Source organism: Mustela nigripes, chromosome 11, assembly GCF_022355385.1.
Source record: "Mustela nigripes isolate SB6536 chromosome 11, MUSNIG.SB6536, whole genome shotgun sequence".
In the NCBI taxonomy this organism is placed as follows: Eukaryota; Metazoa; Chordata; class Mammalia; order Carnivora; family Mustelidae; genus Mustela; species Mustela nigripes.
The window spans coordinates 21,731,046-21,748,796 of record NC_081567.1 but is presented as its reverse complement, the minus strand read 5'-3'; the positions used below and the strand labels follow the sequence as shown (position 1 = coordinate 21,748,796).

Genomic DNA, 17,751 nt, shown 5'->3' with positions numbered 1-17,751 from the left:
GGGACTGACAGGGACAGAATGGACTCAGCAGGGGAAACACATTTCCAAAAACCCTAATCAGTCTCCCCACCCAAGAGCCTCAGGGCACAGCCACAAAGCAACTTGATCTGTCATTCCCCGGGGAAGGAGGGCATCCGAGAGAGTGAGCCATGGTGTAGGGCAAAGTACAAGAGTAAAAATCTGGGTCAGAGTGGGGATCTGTCTCACACGCCCCAGCTCTGCGATCTTGAGCAAGTTTTCTACAAACTCTCTGGGCCTGGCACAGAGTAAGTGCTCAAGAAAGACTGGCGAAGGAACAAACGAACGCTACCATGACATTTCCGCCCCCACCCCCCACCCCAAACCTCCGGGGCCTTTCCTTTGGAGGCAGCAAGCAAACCTCCGAGGTAAAGAAATGGCTGTGGTTTTCAAGCTCCACATTCTTAGCTGGTGTCAAGGAAAGAAAGAAGTATCCCTGTTGAGCAGAACACCTTCTTCCCCGGCCACAGACTTCTCCTAAAGAAGCAGCCCAAGATGTGAAGAATCCCTATGCAGCTGAAAACCCGAGGTAACTCATAGCCCACCCAGGTATCCCAAGGGAAAAGTTTGTACTTACACAGCATGAGGCTCCTTAAACCGGCCAACTTGCTGGATGTGGTACATGAGGTCACCCCCGTTCACATACTCCATCACGAAGTACAGGCGGTCCTAGGAGAAGGGAGCCAACCATATCGTCAACATCCCGTGTTTCTCAGGTTCCACGTGGAGAGCAGGGACGAGGTGGGATTTAGGATCAAAACCCCTAGGACTCTATGCCAGGCCCCCATCTTCAGGACTATTGTTCCCCCAAAGGCCATTGCATATACGCAACTGGGCATAGGCGGTACATAAATTTTTTAAATTAATAACTGTCAAATTATATTCGTTTGTACTGGAAAATGTAATTAGCACATTAATATTGTGACTTCATGGATATTATGGTTTAGGATAAAGCTAATTGTTATAAGGAATGGAAAATAAATACATAGATCATATTACAGATAATAGGTAGCTGTGGTAATCACCCCCCATGACGGCCCCTGCGACTTTCCCCTCCTGGTATCCAAGTCCTTGTGCAGCCTCTTCCCACAAGGAATAGGACTGACTTGTGTAACCGGTAGAATAGTGTAAAACACGACGTGTGGGATTTCCATGGCTAGGTCACAAAAGATACTGTGGCTTCCACTTTGCTCTCTCTTGGATCGCTTGTTTGGGGAAGCCAGCTGCCAGTTCCGGGAACGCTCAAGCGGCCCCTCGGGAAGGTACGTCTGGCAAAGAACCAAGGCCTCCTCCCAACAGCCAACACCAGCTCCCCAGCCACAAGAGGGAGCCAGCCTGGGAACAGACCGTCCAGCCTCAGTCAAGCCTTCGGATGACTGCAGCCCAGATGACAGCTTGATGACAACTTTCAGGTGGGACACCCGAGCTAGAGCCACTCAGGTTAGCCACTCTGTTGAGTTCCTGACCCACAGAAACTGTGAGATAATACATGCTTATCATGGTTCTAAGCCCTTGAGGTTTGAGGTATTATAGTGGATCTCTAACACAGTGACTGTGGGGGGGGGGGGGGGTGAATTCATAGAATTTGAGAAATAGTGGCCTCCAGGGCATATCCAGAAGGAAAAGAATTTGGGCCAGAAAAAGAAATCTATATCCCATTGAGGGAAAACTTTAAACATGTCTTTCAAGGGAGATGGGAACTCTCTTAGAGTCAGGGACTGTGTACTGCTCAGCTCTGTGAGCCCTGTTCTTGTCCCAAGACCTGCTCATTGGAGGTGCTAGAGAATGGAGAATGGTGCCACACAGACTTGATTTGGAACCCAGCTTTGCTTCCTGATAGCTGATGATTTGGAAAGATTATTAAACATCTGAGTCTCTTCATCTGTGGCATGGGTATTAATAATAGTAATAATAATAACAATAACTGAACCACAGGGTGGTTTCTGGGACTCCGTGAAACACACGAGTGTTGTGGTCCTTGGGGGACACTTTCATGAGATTTACCCCTTCTCCTTCCATCAGGGGGTGTCCGCTAAATGAAAAAACGACTTCACCTCTTCTTAGAGATGATGCCCACTGATGCCCATGATCAACTTAATAATAATAAAAAAAAAGCATCAAAGAGAACAGGATGGAAATGATCAGAGCACACGGCACAAAGTCCCCGTAGGTGTTACGTTGTGAAATGTGTGTTTTGGTTCTATTTATAGGTTGGTACGGTTGGGTCGCAATGTAAAAGGAGGTTTGCTGCCCAAAGTCACAAGGCTGTCGTGTGGGCCTGTGAGGCCAGGAGCCCAGAGAGGACGATGAGGACGTGTGTGGGGAGCTCGAACGTGCTGCTGGCCCTATCACGAATGTTCCATCCACTGTCAGCAGAATCTTTCTTACAGTGCACAGAGCTGTGTCGTCTACGTAACAGTCATAGCTGCATTTGTCCAACGTGTATTGAGTGTCTAATGATAGCAATGATACCTCTTATGAAATAAAGCTACCATCTTGGAAGCATTTATCATGGGACTGAGCCAACGGCTTTATCGATTTTGCCTCACTTCTCTCTCTGAACAATCCGACAGGACAGTATGACCCTTCTCCTCCATTTAAAGACGCGAACTAAAGCCCAGGAAAGGGTAAGAAACTTGCCTCGGGTCCCTTAGCTGCTGGACGGCCAAGCTGGGATTTGAACCCAGGCAGGTCCGTTCCAGGCTGCTCTTGTGGAAGGTTCTGAGCTAGATGCTGTATGGAAGCATGGGCATGTCCTCCCCTCTAACTGCTTCCCATCCAGGAGGGGAGGGAAGGGGTTCAGAGCTCCGGCCTCAAAGCAAGACAAAAACTGGCAGGTCACAGGCAAGAAGTAAAGGGTGATCGATAATTTTTGAAAAGTCAAGAGATTTCCTCAGACCAACGCTACTTGACCCTTATGACATCTTTAGAGAGGTAGAATTATCGCTTCTGTTTCTCAGTGTCCCAGGCCTATGAGATTTGCAAAAAAGAAAAAAAAAAGGTCACATCCAAGTTAGTGGCAGAGTGGAGACAGCCAGAACTGCCAACACCCAGCCCCTGGTTCTTTGGGTTTTTTTGATAGAAAACAAGCCTTAAAAATAGCATCTGTCTTTGCTGCACGTTGAAGGGAACCAAAACACTTGCTTTTAAAAATTATTTTTAAAACTAGCAGATGGCATTGGCCACAGAGAGAAAAGTAAGTGAGGGAGAGATTTCACTTGCTTGCTTTCTGCTTGGAAGAACTCAGCTTGCCCCCCAAACTCATTAGTTAGAATCCCAACATCAGGGAGCTCTCCACTGCGGATAATGCCACGTTCGGTGGTTTGTTTCTAACACGAACTGCATGCAAGGAAACCCTGAGACCCATTGTCTTTGAACTGTACGGAGTCAGGCTTCGGCACCCTGGTACTTTGCACATTAAACCCTGTGGCTGGCGTCCTGCTCGCCTTCCATTTTCCGAACAAACACGTCATGATGCCCTCTTAGTCTAGGCATTGCTGCAGCACCAAAGATGTCGCTGTGAAGAAATCCATGGTGCCCGATGTTAAGACCTCCCCTGAGGAGTGGGGAGACCAGATAAGTTTCCAAACAGCAACGTTTTCCAGAATGTGGTGGAAGAGAATTCCAGGTGGGCTATGGATGCGTATGGCTTTGGTTCCTTGCTTTTGTGTTCATTTTCATGTATATTTTGAACACTGTAACTACGTCTGAAGTCCCTGATTTTATGGCTATAACTGCTAAGAGGGAGAGAGAGGCACGTACGGAGGTACAAAAAGCCAGCTAGGGGAGGACCAGATTCTGATACACTGCGGAAGACCATCACCCTCCAGCTTCGCTTTTCTCACATACCAGCTTCTAGATTTTACTGTTTGTCTGCCTCATCGACTAAAATTTACTTATTTTAAAAATATTTCCATGAACTCACTTTTTCACTGGAACATATTGTTTAAAAAATTTTAGAACTTGATACTAAAGTCATAAATGGAAATTCATTGTCTCTGTAAAAAAAAATAAATGCATATCTGGAGTCTATCAACTCCAGGCGACATCCAGCCTGGCTTTGCTACACCAATCCTTCAACCGTCTTACGTTTAAAACAAATACATTTCGTCCAGAGGCCACCAAGTTCATCTCCCACCCCAAAGTAAGGAACATCAAAATGTGAAAAACACTGCCGGCGGCGGTTGAGAGCCAACCTTGAGCAAAGTGATTTTATTTTATTTTATTTTAAGATTTTATTTGTTTGTTTGGCAGAGTGAGAGAGACAGCACAAGCAGGGGGAGAGGCAGGCAGAGGGAAAGGGAGAAGCAGACTCCCCAGTGAGCAGGGAGCCTGATGCGGGGCTCAATCCCTGGGACCATGGGATCATGACCTGAGCTGAAGGCAGACACTTAACTGATTGAGCCACCCAGGCGCCCTTGCAAAGTGAATTTTAGAACTTTCCTTGGGCATTTATTTTTGCAAGTCATGTATTAGGTATTAAAGGGGCAAAAATGATGAATAAGATACAGACCTTGCCCTCGGAGAATTCAGAGTCTTTGTGAAAACAAATATGCAACTAACTCAAGCCATAACCTAAAATAAAATGTGATAAGAGAAATTGCGTGACAGGCACAAAGAGGGAGCTCCGGGGGCGTCAGCTAACTAAATGGCCCTCACCCACTGCCTCCAATTCTTACATAATTATTCCTGCCTATAGTGCCCTGAAGTTTGACTTTGCTCCCCACTCTTGTTTTTTTAATTTATTAATAATATTACTATGATAATAATAATAATTATTATTATTTTAGTAATCTCTACAACCCATCAGGGGGCTCGAACTTACAACCCGGAGAGCAAGAGTGTTGTGATCTCCTGAATGAGCCAGCCAGGAGCCCCCAGGTTCCCCACTCTTCAGATAAAATTACTTCAAGACCTCAAAAGATCTCTCTTCTGGTCACATGCACTGGTTTTCGATTAAGACCTATTTGCCGTACCGACTACGGGAAAATCAGAAAGTATATATTGAGTACGTCCTCGACATCTCCAACTTGTTTAATTTCCCAAAGAGGACATATCCCAGCTCAAAGGTTCCACCCTCCTCTCTCGGGGCTGATGAAAATCCTGACTTCTAGTTCCTTCCTTCTTTCTCCTGAGCTCTAGTCAGCTCCAGCTGGCTACAGGACTTCTCTACGTGGGTGTCCCACTGTCAACTCCAATTAAAAGCTCAGAAAGGCAAGCTCACCATCTTTCTCGTCAACCTAGCCAGTCTGCTCAACTTCCAAAGTGTTTTCCCAGACTGCCATGGTTATCGGTGTTTTTCTTCCTTATCCACTGCCCTTGTCCCCTCGGCGCGAAACGCCTTCATCAGTTTTAAATCTCCTTTCCCTGGTATCTCCCGTATTTGATCAGTAAGTAAATGGAACTAAATGTCTGTCTGTCTGTCACAGCGCATCATGCAAAATGGTTGGACAGGATGGCTCCCCATCTGGAGCGTGAGTTAAGGGTCATTTGATTTAAAACACTGACTGCAAGGCATGTGCCGAATTTATATGGGGGGCCCAGGATAGGGCAGAGAATTCAAAGAAATCATCATTTTTTTTTTTCCTTCAAGACTGCTGAAAGTGGGATGTCACAGGATGTCCATGGGACTGCCGGGGGGAGTGGGGGGGACACGCCTGTCACTTGTAATGAGACACCGCAGACAGAGAAGATCAACAGTGTGGGCACTCTAACAGCAGGCCCCCACACTTTCAAGGGAGTGTCAGTAAGCATTTACCTACTGAGTGATCTTTAATGATTTTCTAAGCTGACCAATGAATTAATCCGGTCTGTAAGCTGTTCTTACGGCTCAGATGGATCTGCTCCTCTGGAGAAGCTGTACGGTGCCGTGGGTAAGAGCCCTAGCTTTAGCAAGCGCTAGTCCTTGGTTTAATCCCCATTATACTGCTTACCCACTCTGAGACCTTGTAACAGACACTAAACCTTCCCTGCTTTCAAAAAGGGGCAGGAATCGCTTCTCCTTCAGAGGGTTTTGCAAAGACGTATCAGATGACGCATCTCGCATCTATGCAAACTCACAGAGCCCCCTTCAAATCAGCGTGTGGTCAAGGACACACATCACACACAACTCTTCTTTCCTCTGGATTCTATAGTCTTAGAGTCACCATCGGAACCAAGCAACGGCTGCTCCTCTTCTTCCCCCTCGCCCCCGCCCTCCGGTTTCCAAGCTTTGCCCTTTCACATGTTCTCAAGGGCTAGGACCATTCCTCCTCTTCCTTGGATTTCTACAGACCTTTGATTGCTAAATGGATGTGCAAAGGCCACTGTTAAGAAGGCAGAGAGAAGCAGACTTTGCCCACTTTATAGGCCTGGCTTGCCCTCCTGAGTCCTTTCCTGAGCTCGGGATCCTCTGATGCTTCCACTACCTCAAGCCCTGATACCGGTGAAGCTATCACCGGCTTCCTCGCCAGTACCCAGCACCATGTTTGTACCACCAGCAGCTGGCTATGTTCTGCCCCAAGATGGTTCGTTGCCTTCACTCAAGTGCCATCATCCCTCCCCTGTAGATACAGCTCCATCCTAAAGGTTCCAGCTGAGTTCGTAGTAGCCAGCTCCCAGCTGACTGGGCCAGGAATCAAACATCTGACCTAGGCTGAACCGATCGGATTCTCTTCCCTACAGGTATGAATTAGGACCCAGGGAGGTGGGCAGAGAGACAACTGGCAACAGGCCAGGGAAGCTACATCACCATGCTCAGGGCGAGACAAGGAAAACCAGGAGAAAGAAATAAGAGATCTATTCTAGAAAGCCTTGAAGTTTTAGTTCTTCACAAGGCTCAGGGACACCTTTGCCTTTGGGTTGTCTCCTTCCAATAAAATTCCGTCTCTCTCTTTTTTTCCCAACATGTGATAGTTTGGAGGAACAACCCAACCACTGCCAAATAAGACTATGCCAGGGCTTCCTACAGCCACGCCCTTACATCAAGCCACCTCCTTGGGTACCGCTGCCAGCCCTGAGCCAATCCCGAGTTACCAGGACCCCTCGGATGCTCTTGGTGCTCGACGGACACACCATCAGGGGCCAGCCCGACAAATGGACTCATCCCCACCCCCCTCCCCGTCCCCCAGTGCATTCTGGGTTGACATCCTTCCCAGCGTGCCTTGCAACGGAGTTCTTGCTGGACCACGACGACAGCAAATTTGGGGAGGAAGTAACTTCTGTCCTTCAATGACTCATAAAATCTAATTCTATTTAAAAAAAAAAAAAGAAGTGCATATGTTCAATTGAAAAGAAAACATTTAAAATAGATGTTTTGCTAAGGAGACGTAACTGCCTGTGCCCACTGGCAGTTGGGAAATTGCATGAATGTGCCAGGCTGACAATTGTCCCTGGGAAAAACTACAGAAGGACTGGAAGGAACATAATCCTTTGAGCCCATGAGCCAGGCGTCCCCTCAAACCCAGCTCTTTTGGTACAGGTCACCTCCATTTATTGTTTACCGGCACATGGTACATCATCTTTTTAGACCCTCCCTTATTCTGCTCACTTTAAAGATGATGAAATCAATAGAGCTGTTGAGTACCTTTCTAGAGGTCACAGAGCCACTAACCACAGACCTAGATTTATCTGACTGAGGCGCTCATGCTTATCCACTTTGTGCTTCTAGAACAATTTGCCTAAACCCCAGCTCATCTAGTGAGCAATTTTTAAAATTCAGCTTCTTTCTGATGGATTTTCCATCTCCTTGGGTGTTAACTTTGGCCATCTTGTGGCACATTCAACACCTTTAAATTGTTTTATGATAGGCATTTCTGAAATCCTATAAATTCAAAATGAAGACAATCATCTACGGACCTTTCCCTAAATCGATGTTTTGATTCGTCTGAGCCTCTTTCTGATTCTTTTCCATGTACATACTCAGTTATAACATGTTTAGAATCATCTCTTAAATAAAACTGAATACCTTTCATTTTCGGGAATGTCGTGCCATGAAAAGAATCAGAGATTCTTTTCATCCAATATTTTTTTTTTAAATCCAATTTTTGGAGAATGCTTCCGATGGAACTTTGCTTTTTCTAAATAAGTTTTTTAGAAATGAAATTTGCATCATTCTAAGAATGACAAAAGTTGTTTTGCATAGCGGTGGGTGTCTTTTTCCCTTTTATCTATTTTGACCACCTTCAGGATTTTTTTTTTTTTTAATTCTATTAGGGATCTTTCATCTTCAAAACTTGAAGTTGCTCACAAGGAAAACAGATCAGATTTGCAGCACGTTAGACTAGATTTGTCATTTTTTTAAAAGTAGCTGATTCATAAAGGGATTCTGGGTCACAAGATGCAAAATGACAGTCAACTTGGGCTTCACGGCGCCCCCCTCTCTCCTCAAACACGCTGAGCATGTTCCCGCCTCTGGCCCTTATACTCACTCTTCCTCCTCCTGTCTCGAACACTTTGCCTCCAGATAGCCACGTGCCTCGCCCCCGCACTTGCTCTGGTCTCCGCTCAAATGTCCTCCTTATCAGAAAGATTTCTCTTTGATCATCCGGTCAAAACCACCCTTCGCAAGGAGACAGCTGGGTCCTGACACGTTTATTTCAACAAATAAATATTTGCTGACAGAATCAATAAGCCTGAGTAGCCTCCGTCTACTGGTGGGAATGATCTGACTTTTCAGATCAGAGGCTGTCTGTTCCAGCCCAGCCCGCCTTCTCCCCTGGACCCCCAATCAGGAGGTCGGGGGCTGTGCAATTCTAGAAGGGAGAGTGTGAGCCAGAGGACCAGCTCCGTGGGCCATCCCTGAAAAGGAGCTGTGCTGCTCACCTGAGCCGCGCTGACGATGGTTTGCCTCAAACAAATACAGCACTCCCTACATCTTAAAATCCCTCTCGCCATAGAACCTTCCAATCATGGCCAGATCTTTGTGGGATAAGGAGGCGATCCTTGCATGGTAGAAAGAACACCTTCAAGGGGCATTAGAAAACCCGCCACTTAGCAACTACACGCCAGCTGACTCATCTCTCTGAGGATTGGTTTCTTTCGTACCGAAATGGGAACAGCCCTTGCTTACCACCTTCTTGTGACAGTCGGATGTAATCATGACTTAATGGAAAAATGACTTAAACACTCAGAAAAGGAACCTGGATTTAAGGCAGGGGCCGGAGAGCAAGCCTGGGGTTCTGGAGTCTTGTAGAACGGATCCCAGTGCTGGCGCTTATCTACCGCGCACGAGGGACTGAACATCTCCGGATGCCGGTGTCCTCACCTACAAAGCAGGGAGAGGCACGGCGCCTGCCAGGAGAGGTGCTGGGACGATACGGCAGGAGAGTCACTGCCGAGTGACCCACGCGGAAGCCTTCACAACGCTAGCCGCTGTTTCTTGTTGCTGTTTTCATCAACCCCAGTAAGGCCAGTCGGCAACTCCATATCATGTACTAGCAAAAGCCTGGGCTCTGGGTTTAGTGGGCCTGGGACCCTGTGCTGTGTCTAGGGAAAACCACCCAACATTCCAGAGCCTCCAGGTTTCTCCTGCAATGTGAGATGACAGCCAATCCCTTCCGTTGCAAGATTGGTCTGGCGAGGCTAGAAATGAAACCAAGTGCTCCAAGTCCACCTGTGGTAGATGCTCGGATGGAAAGTCCGTTCCGCACCAGAGAGGGAAAAGCCGAGGGGCACCACGAGCCCTCACTGGGCAGGTGCGAGGTAAGCCGGGGGGCGGAGGGGAGGTTAGGGTTCAGGCCCTCTGCTGGAGCTCGCACACAGGCTGGCTGCTGGTGGCTCAGCCCCCAGGGCTGTCAGACGGACTAGAAGCCCAGTGAGTCACACTCAACACATTCAGAAGACTTCATGCTGCAGGGGTTGAGTGTAAAGCTCAGGGGAGCCGGGCCGCCTGGGTTCAAATCCTGACCCTGAAACATACTTCCTTGTGGCCTCAGTCTGCTTGTCCTATAGGTTGATGACAGGACCCATCCAGAGACTGTCATGTGGCTTAAGAGTGTAGCCCTGTGCCTCACGCGTCACAGGCATAACTGTGTCTCTGACATACATTTAATTTACGTAAAATCAAAATATAGGTGCTCGAAAACGCTATCTGCAGCTGGGTGAAGGGGGAACAGGAGGGGCACCTGCTCGGCCCTCGGTGGCCTCTGACTGGCAGAGAGCCACTGAGGGCGTCTCCTCAAGCCAAGCACACTGGTGGCATTTGAAGGTACATTTTCCCCGAAAAACAGGGTAGCGACTTAGAGACGAGGTAGCGCCTTCATCTGATCTGCCCCAGCAAGATGGTTCCATCCTTGGCCTTGGCGGGATCAGGAGGCCGCGGGTTGCCCGCCAACATGGGGCTTCTGTCTGCACACAAGACTTGAAGCCACTGAACCCCTCGAGGGGACCCCGGGCACTGCACAATTCCCAGGTGGACCCCCATCCCCGCTGTTGAATGCCAGAAACATATTGAAATACAAGTGAGCAGGGGAGGGGAAGATGAAGAGCATCACCTCAAGTCCACTCTGCTATCATGTTTTAAGCAGGAAATTACTAACAAAGGTATTGCTTACTAATGAATTAATATTAGTCACCCATGACGAATCTGCCCCATCTCAGTCCATTCAGTTGAAATTGAAATTGTGCTCTAAGTCGTTCCAGCGCTTGCTTGAGAACAAGATCTCTTCTTGATCTACCGATGTCAGCCAGCGCCCCTGGGGAACCCCAATGGGAAGAAGATGTGGGATGAACGAGGCTAGAGGTTTGAGAATCCGGTTTGGTCTGGTCTCTGCCAACCCCTGAGTGCCTTTAGCACCTAATTCCCTAAAACTCCAGTTCTGGAGTGACCTTCACCACCTGTGCCAAGACCCCCGTAGGATGCGACCTGTGGCTCGCTTCATGTTTTTCTTTACCTTGATGCGCTTCTTCTAGAAAACAGTTTTATGTTAAAAGCAAATGTTAGTTGCCTTGGAAGCACAGTCATGAACCAATTCATGATAAACTGTCCAATAACAGGAAAGAATCAAGCATTGATCTCGCCTTTCCTACAAGAATGGAGCCACCAGGACCAGGCCACAGAGGAGGGGCAGCCTGCCTTCCTAGAGATGCTCCAACCAATGCCAGGCAAAGAAACAGCAGAAGACGATACCATCCGTTAAGGGACCGAGGCACCATGTGTTAGCGGTTGGCAACATCCTCTCAGTGGTGGCCAATGTCCCAGGAAGAGGGACACGAGACATTACGCGCCTTTGATTGAAAGAGCGCACCTTCTCTGTTCTTACCAAAGGGATCGGACCTGAGTCTGGCCAAGTCTCTAGGTCTGGCTACCAATTTTCAGGAAAACACGAAGGACGGTGGCGGGGTGGAAGGTGGGTGGGCATGTGCAGGAGCCCCACGCCTGTGCCGTCAACCAAATCCAGACGGAAAATGCTCCACCAAACAGCCCACCATCTTCAGCAGATGAAGGGACAGATACAAGGAGGGGACAGAGGGGAGAAATCACTGTATTAAAAGGCTTAGAAGACACAGCCAGTTTCTAAAAACGGGAAAGATTAAACTATCGTATTAAGAGACTGATAAGACCTAAGTGATCAAACTGTAAGGACGCAAGGAAGTCAAACTACGCAGTTGGCCGCTGGCCGCGAGACAGAGATTTGAACGTGAAGAAGATTCCAGAGTGGCTGGCCAAAGTTCTGCTTCTCAACCAGGCTGGCCGTTGGTTTGAGGAACTTAATCTTATAATAACTCATCACTAAGACCTCTACTTTGTATGGTTTTCTGTATTTGCTTTATAATACCTCAACATTTAAAAATTCAAAGACTTTACCGTGCTATCATAAATAGAAGAAATCTGTAAAAAGAAAAAAAATATATATATATATAAAATAAAAGCAAACCAATGACCTAGAAACTGGTGTTTGCCAGAGCTCAGAACCTGAAGCCTGGTACTCTGTGTTCAAAAGGGAAGTGTTAACAAAGATGGTACAGGTGTGTGACACAAACAGAAGCATTTCCCTTGAGGCACTCAGAGTTAAAGCGGATTAAAAGGTGAACGTAATTTAAAATCTGTGCACCAGCCAAGGTGACCCTTCGTACCCAGGACCATTTTGCACAGGGATGCACACGCCATACTTTGGCAAACACGACCCCAGCTCTTGGTGCCTGCAGAGGTGTGAAAGACGTTCTAGGAGGCCCAGCCCCCAGCAGAGCCCAGCGCGATGCTGGCAGACTAAGTCCCTGCAGGTAATACTATGCACACTTGCCTAAAATGTGCCCTCCCCCAATGGCCTGCTGTTAGGGAGATTCTCTGGGAATGAGAACTTAACCCCACTAGAAAATCCTATCACTGAGGGCACGAAAGCCATATTGCCAATGAGGGGACAATCTGGGGACCCACTTGCTTCTCCAGGTTCTACCGTATCCCCTACTGCACTGTTTGGTGACTGTCCCAGTCTGTTGCCTCTGCTCCAAGACTATAAACGTCTCAAAAACAAGACCTGGTTTGCTTGGCTCTATCCCTGAGCACTTGGTCAAAGCCCAGACGAATGTGGTCTGTGAGATGCGCAAGGAACGTCCACGGAGCATCAGCCCGGCACCAAGCACTGTGTCAAAGGCTTCTCTTGTCGAATTTCATTCCCTCCTCACAGCCACATCAGATGCAGCTTCGTTCAGTTCATCCATTTTACAGATGAGCAAACTGAGGCTGGACGGGTTTTAGAATTTGCCGAAGGCCACCCAGTGGTAAGTGACAGAGCCAGGATCCAAACTAAGATCCCTCTGACCCCAAAATGCATCAAGAGACTTCTCAGAACAGGGAAGGAGCCAACCTCCAGCTCTGTCCCTTTCACATACGGCAGTTCTAAGCCCGATGAGTGGTCTGTGCTGATAAAACCTACCCCAGGGCCAGATTTGGATCTTTCTAGGCTGGGAATGTAGAATCTAACCTAGTAGAGGACAGGACTTGGTGATGTTGGAGGAGAGAGGAAGCCCCAAGCTTTAAATTATATGCAACATACAACATAGGGGGTGGGTTCTAAAATGAGCATGCCTAGTGAGAACTGCACAGAATCGAGATAATCTTCAAGAATCCCTTAAAGCATCTTTAAGTCACTGGGCCACTGGCCCTTAGAAGCCCCAGAGGCAAGAACGAACTTTGTACCTTTTTGCACTGGGGAGCTGGCCACCCCCCTCCCTTGGTACGGAGGCCAGGGTCTCATTTGAACAGGGAAAAAGGTAAGAGGTTCCTTAAAGGGATGGCCGCGGCTCTCGCAGAGAGAGCTGGAATCAGCCCACAGCAGATCGCGCACAAACGTCCCCTTCTCTTCCGGAGAGTCCCAGTTCTGTGCTCGCGAGCCCCTGCCCGGGACACTGTATCCCCGCCTTGGGGGCCCTCGGAAGGCTGTGTTCTCAGACGACCCCTCCCCTCAGGAAGTCCGCACAACTGGCAGGACGCACGGGAGCATTGGCCGCAGGGTGTGCAGGGCAGGCGGTAAGCCTCGAAGCGCACGAAGCGCACGTACCCTTCCCTCTCCTTCCCACTCGTGCCCCCCTGCGAGCTCTGCCGGAACATCACATACGTGAGACTGAAAGTTCTCAGTCGCTGTCCCTGAGTCACCCCTGGCTGTCTGGGAAAGACCCTGCTTTGTGGGTTATTAAACCGAGGGCCCGAGTTCCTTTATCTTCATTGTGACAGCGTCTGCCTAGGGGAATAGCTTCTCAGTGGCCGCCTCGGAAACTCTCAGCAGCCTCCCCCGGGCACCCCATCTTGCTGTCTCTAGAGCGGAAAGATGGGGTTTGGTGCTGCTGGGAGGGCTTGGGCCGAAGGCCGGTGAAGCACCGGAGACGGGATGGCCGGATGCCCCCCCCCCAACCCTCCAGGGGGCAGTTACCATGGTCTGGAAGCAGGAATGCAGCTGGGTCAGGAAGGGCGGCTTCCCGGGCAGGGCCAGCACCCGCTTCTCCACCATCGTGCACTCCACGTCGTCGTCCTGGATCACCACGTCCTTCTTCAGGATCTTCACGGCGTAGAGCTCGTCCGTGCCTTTCCGCTCGGAGAGCATGACCTGGGAGAGAGAGGAAGCGCCGGTCAGGGTGGCTGGAAGGGCCCGGGGGATCAGCAGGGAAGGGTGCGTTCCCTCAAATCCCCTCCAGGCTCTGCCCCAGATGCCGTCTGCGGACACCAGCTCACGGGGTGACGTTGTCCACCGACCTCACGCCTTGAACGGCTGAACCCAGTCAGCAGGCAGGGTCCCCAGAGCGACAGGTGAACACGGATCCCTTGCGGGTACGCAGCAACGCCCAGCCCCCGGGGCGAGAATACAAACCGCCTGAGGGAAAGTGTCTTTGCTTGTTTTCTTCGCTAGCTAGCGTAGTAGTGCCTAGGACATAGTATATGCTCGATAAATAGTTGTCGAAGGAGGGCGCCAGAGCGTTCCTGAGAACACTGAATGGGGAACCCGTGTTCCCTTTTTCACTCAGTTATTTAATATTCATTAAGAGCCTGCAAAGCACTGGGAATATGGCCATAAATAGGCAGGCATGTTCTCCGACCCTGCCATCCAGAGGAAGAAAGACTTCAGATATTAATCACAGAGATGATTAGCATAATATTTGAACATCCTCTCCTGCTGTCCTACGGCTTCCTTCCATGCAGCTGTGGTCCCCACCCCAGCATGTTAACCGGTGTGGCTCGGGACACATCACGTCAGACGCCACAATGGCCGGTAGGAACTGTTACCGAAAAGCCTTTTAGAAGAAGCACAGGGCAGTACCATATTGCATGAGGCTTGATCAGGCCTGGGGGCTTCTGGGAAGGCTTCCTGGAGGAAGAAGCAATCAGACTGAAACAAGCATTTACTGCAGGCGCTGTGTCGGGTATTTGGCAGGTGATCACCTCAGTCGCCACTGCATTTCTGAGCACTTATCAATGTGCCCGGCAAGTAGTGGTTTTCATTTGTTATTTCTCATCCCATTGTGTGAGAATCAAGAATGTAGGTGCCATCAAGAAACCTACCTTACAGGAAAGCGAGGCTCATGGTGGGTGAGAAACCTGTCACACAGCAAATTCAATTAGAGAGAGGGACCGGATTTGAACTCAGGTCTGCTCAACTCTAAAGTCTCTGCCTTTAAATGCTGTACTTGCCCAGAGCTCTAGAAAAATCCTCAAGGAGTTTAGGTGGTCAAGCAAATAAAATGCTTCTACCCAACGAGCTGAGGGACCAGAGAACACGACAGAGCCCTAAGGCCAGAGGGAGGGATGCCTGGAAGGCTCTCCCAGGCAGGAGGGCAGCCGGGAACCCCTCCATTCAGCTCTTATCCTCATGGTAAGAGTCTGACTGCATGGAAGCTTCAAGGCTGAGCCAACCAGCCTTGGTGACAGCTCACCACAATCAGGGTAGCCATGGGCAATGCAAAGCCAGGAATTCAGAGCCTTGAGCACGGAAGTTCCCAGCACACCCTTCTCTACCATAGGACAGCTCTCGACTTCTCCCCTCTGGCCCCGCCACAGAAAGAAGGGCCGCCAAGCTGAGCAAATCCTACCTGCTGGGCATTTACTCAGTCCTCATGCAGACGCACAGAGCAGAGCGGGGCTTAACGGGCCAGGCTGTGTGTCCTCCGCGTGTTTCCCATCTCCCCCGGTCTCTCGTTGGCCCCCAAGGGCTGTTTCCCCTCCCCCAGGCCTCACCGAAGCGGAAACATGACTCTAGAAGGTCAGTATGCTAAGATATGAAGAGCTGGGTAGAGACAGGGGCTTTCTGCTCCCAGATTCCAGAGAATGCTGGGCATGGGGCAGCATGGAAGTGACTTGGCCAGAAGACACAGGGGCAGAGGGGCTGAAGGGGGAAAGAATTGCTTTCAGCTGAGGAGCCCCCCCATCCCCCACCTCCCAAGTGCAGTAGGAGGGGCTCAGTGCTGAGTCAGCTTCGAGCGTGGACAGCCCCACTGACCTATCACCACCGGTCAAGGCATCATCTAACAAACCTACACACTTGTAAACATCCACTCCTAGACTGCCCAAGACAGAGGGGAGGGGCCCCGGACACCCCCGAATGCCAGCAGGGTCATGATGGGGCATCTCAGCCTCCTGCCTAGAGGAGAAGCAGGACAGAGGGCTGGGAATTCGCCAGGCACCAGGGGCAGGGCGGACATCCTACAGCTGTTCCAATGATCCCCGCTCTACAGATAAATAAACCGAGGCTCAGAGACATTAACCTGCTCCAGCTAACAACTGCTCTAAAAATGCAGCCCTGCCTATGCTGCTCAAAGTGCGTACAGGCCTTCGGGGACTCCCACAAGCCACACAGTTCCAGGACTACATCATTTTTTTTCTTTTCGTTTGAGTCTTGCATCCCCCTGTCTGCAGTGTCCTTCCACACTCTCTCACTGCCCAGAAAATCAAAGATTCAGCTCGGATGTCACTTTCTTCTCTTTCCCTCAGCGATGCACTGAGATCAAACGGGTCACTCCCCGCTCTGGGCCTCAGGACTGTTTTGTGCCTATGTCAGTTACTTTAACACAAGTTTCCCAAACTTTGATCAGTCATTCATGTGCCTTTTTTTTTTTTTTTTAAAAACATCTTCTCCTATCACCTAAACTGGTATTTGCTTAGTATTTTAAAAACCTAGTCACATTTTTACTGAACTAAATTTATCTGAGAAAGGAAACTGTGGATCACCACTATTAATGGCAAGCCAGTATCACTAGCCATAAATGGAAGATCAGCATAAAAATAAATAAAAGCAAAGCCGTGCTAGGAAATTCTAGCTAGCTACTGCTCGCTGCTGAAGGTTGCAAGCCAGCCCCTGCGTGTTCTCCTTGTTAAAGGAAAAACAGTGTTAGCAAATGTTAGAAAACTATTAACGGCATGCATATTGTCTTCAGATGAGATCTTCTTGTTCAAGTCATTAGAAAGGATGAGAGAAAATAGAAAGAGAGAATAAACTTATCACGATGTGATTTCCTTTTATTTAGTACCACATCTATGTACTACCTCCAAACAATCTCAGGCACGAACCTAAAATCACCTTTCAAATCATTAGTGCAATGTGCTTCACACCTTAGGAAATACTGTGGCATCTGTAGAAATTTTTTAAGTCAATCAACAGGGACGTGTAAAGACTGGTGCCTGGCCCTGTTCTAAGAACACGGGTAGAAGGAAGAATAAACCATTGCCGCGTAGCTCCTCTGACATCAGGGGAGTGCTATGCAAATGAGCCAAGGTCCGGAAATGCCCCTGTGCCGGCTGGAGGAGAGTGGAAATGACCCACATGGGACACTGGGGAACAGTTTAGATACAGAACTGAATGAGATTCTAAGGCAGGGGTCGGGAAGCGTTTCCTGAAGGGCCACACAGAAAATACTGCAGGCTTCGCAAGGCAGCCTCTGTATCGGTTACTCAACTCTGCTATTGTAGTGGGAGAGAAGCCACTGACAACACAGAAACTAATGGGTATGGCTGCGTTCCAATACAATTTTTTTTGTAGGGGCACCTGGGTGGCTCAGTCGGTTGAGTGTCTGCCTCTGGATTTGGGCTCAGGTTATGATCTCCGGGTCGTGAGATCGAGCCCTGCATTGGGCTCCGCGCTGGGCATGGTACATGCTTAAGACGGTTTCTCCCTCTGTGCCTCCACATTCTCTCTTAAAAAAACAAAAAAAACACTTTTTTTTTTTTTAAATAAAACCAGGTGAGGGCTAAAAGTCCACCGACAGATGAATGGATGAATAGATAAAGAAAATGGGGGCGCCTCAGTGGCTCAGTGGGTTAAAGCCTCTGCC

The 17,751-nt window shown here is 49.0% G+C and overlaps 1 protein-coding gene across 3 annotated transcripts in view; it reads right to left on the bottom strand.

Annotated features, from left to right (window-relative positions):
• Positions 1-17,751, bottom strand: part of PRKCB (protein kinase C beta) — a 322,986-nt gene that overhangs the window by 45,844 nt on the left and 259,391 nt on the right. For all 3 annotated transcript variants that reach the window (XM_059415142.1, XM_059415140.1, XM_059415141.1), the window contains exons 10-11: positions 13,866-14,039; positions 596-687 (exon numbers count right to left, since the gene is read on the bottom strand). In XM_059415142.1, coding sequence (XP_059271125.1) covers positions 596-687; positions 13,866-14,039 — 266 coding nt within the window. The remainder of the gene's footprint in view (positions 1-595; positions 688-13,865; positions 14,040-17,751) is intronic.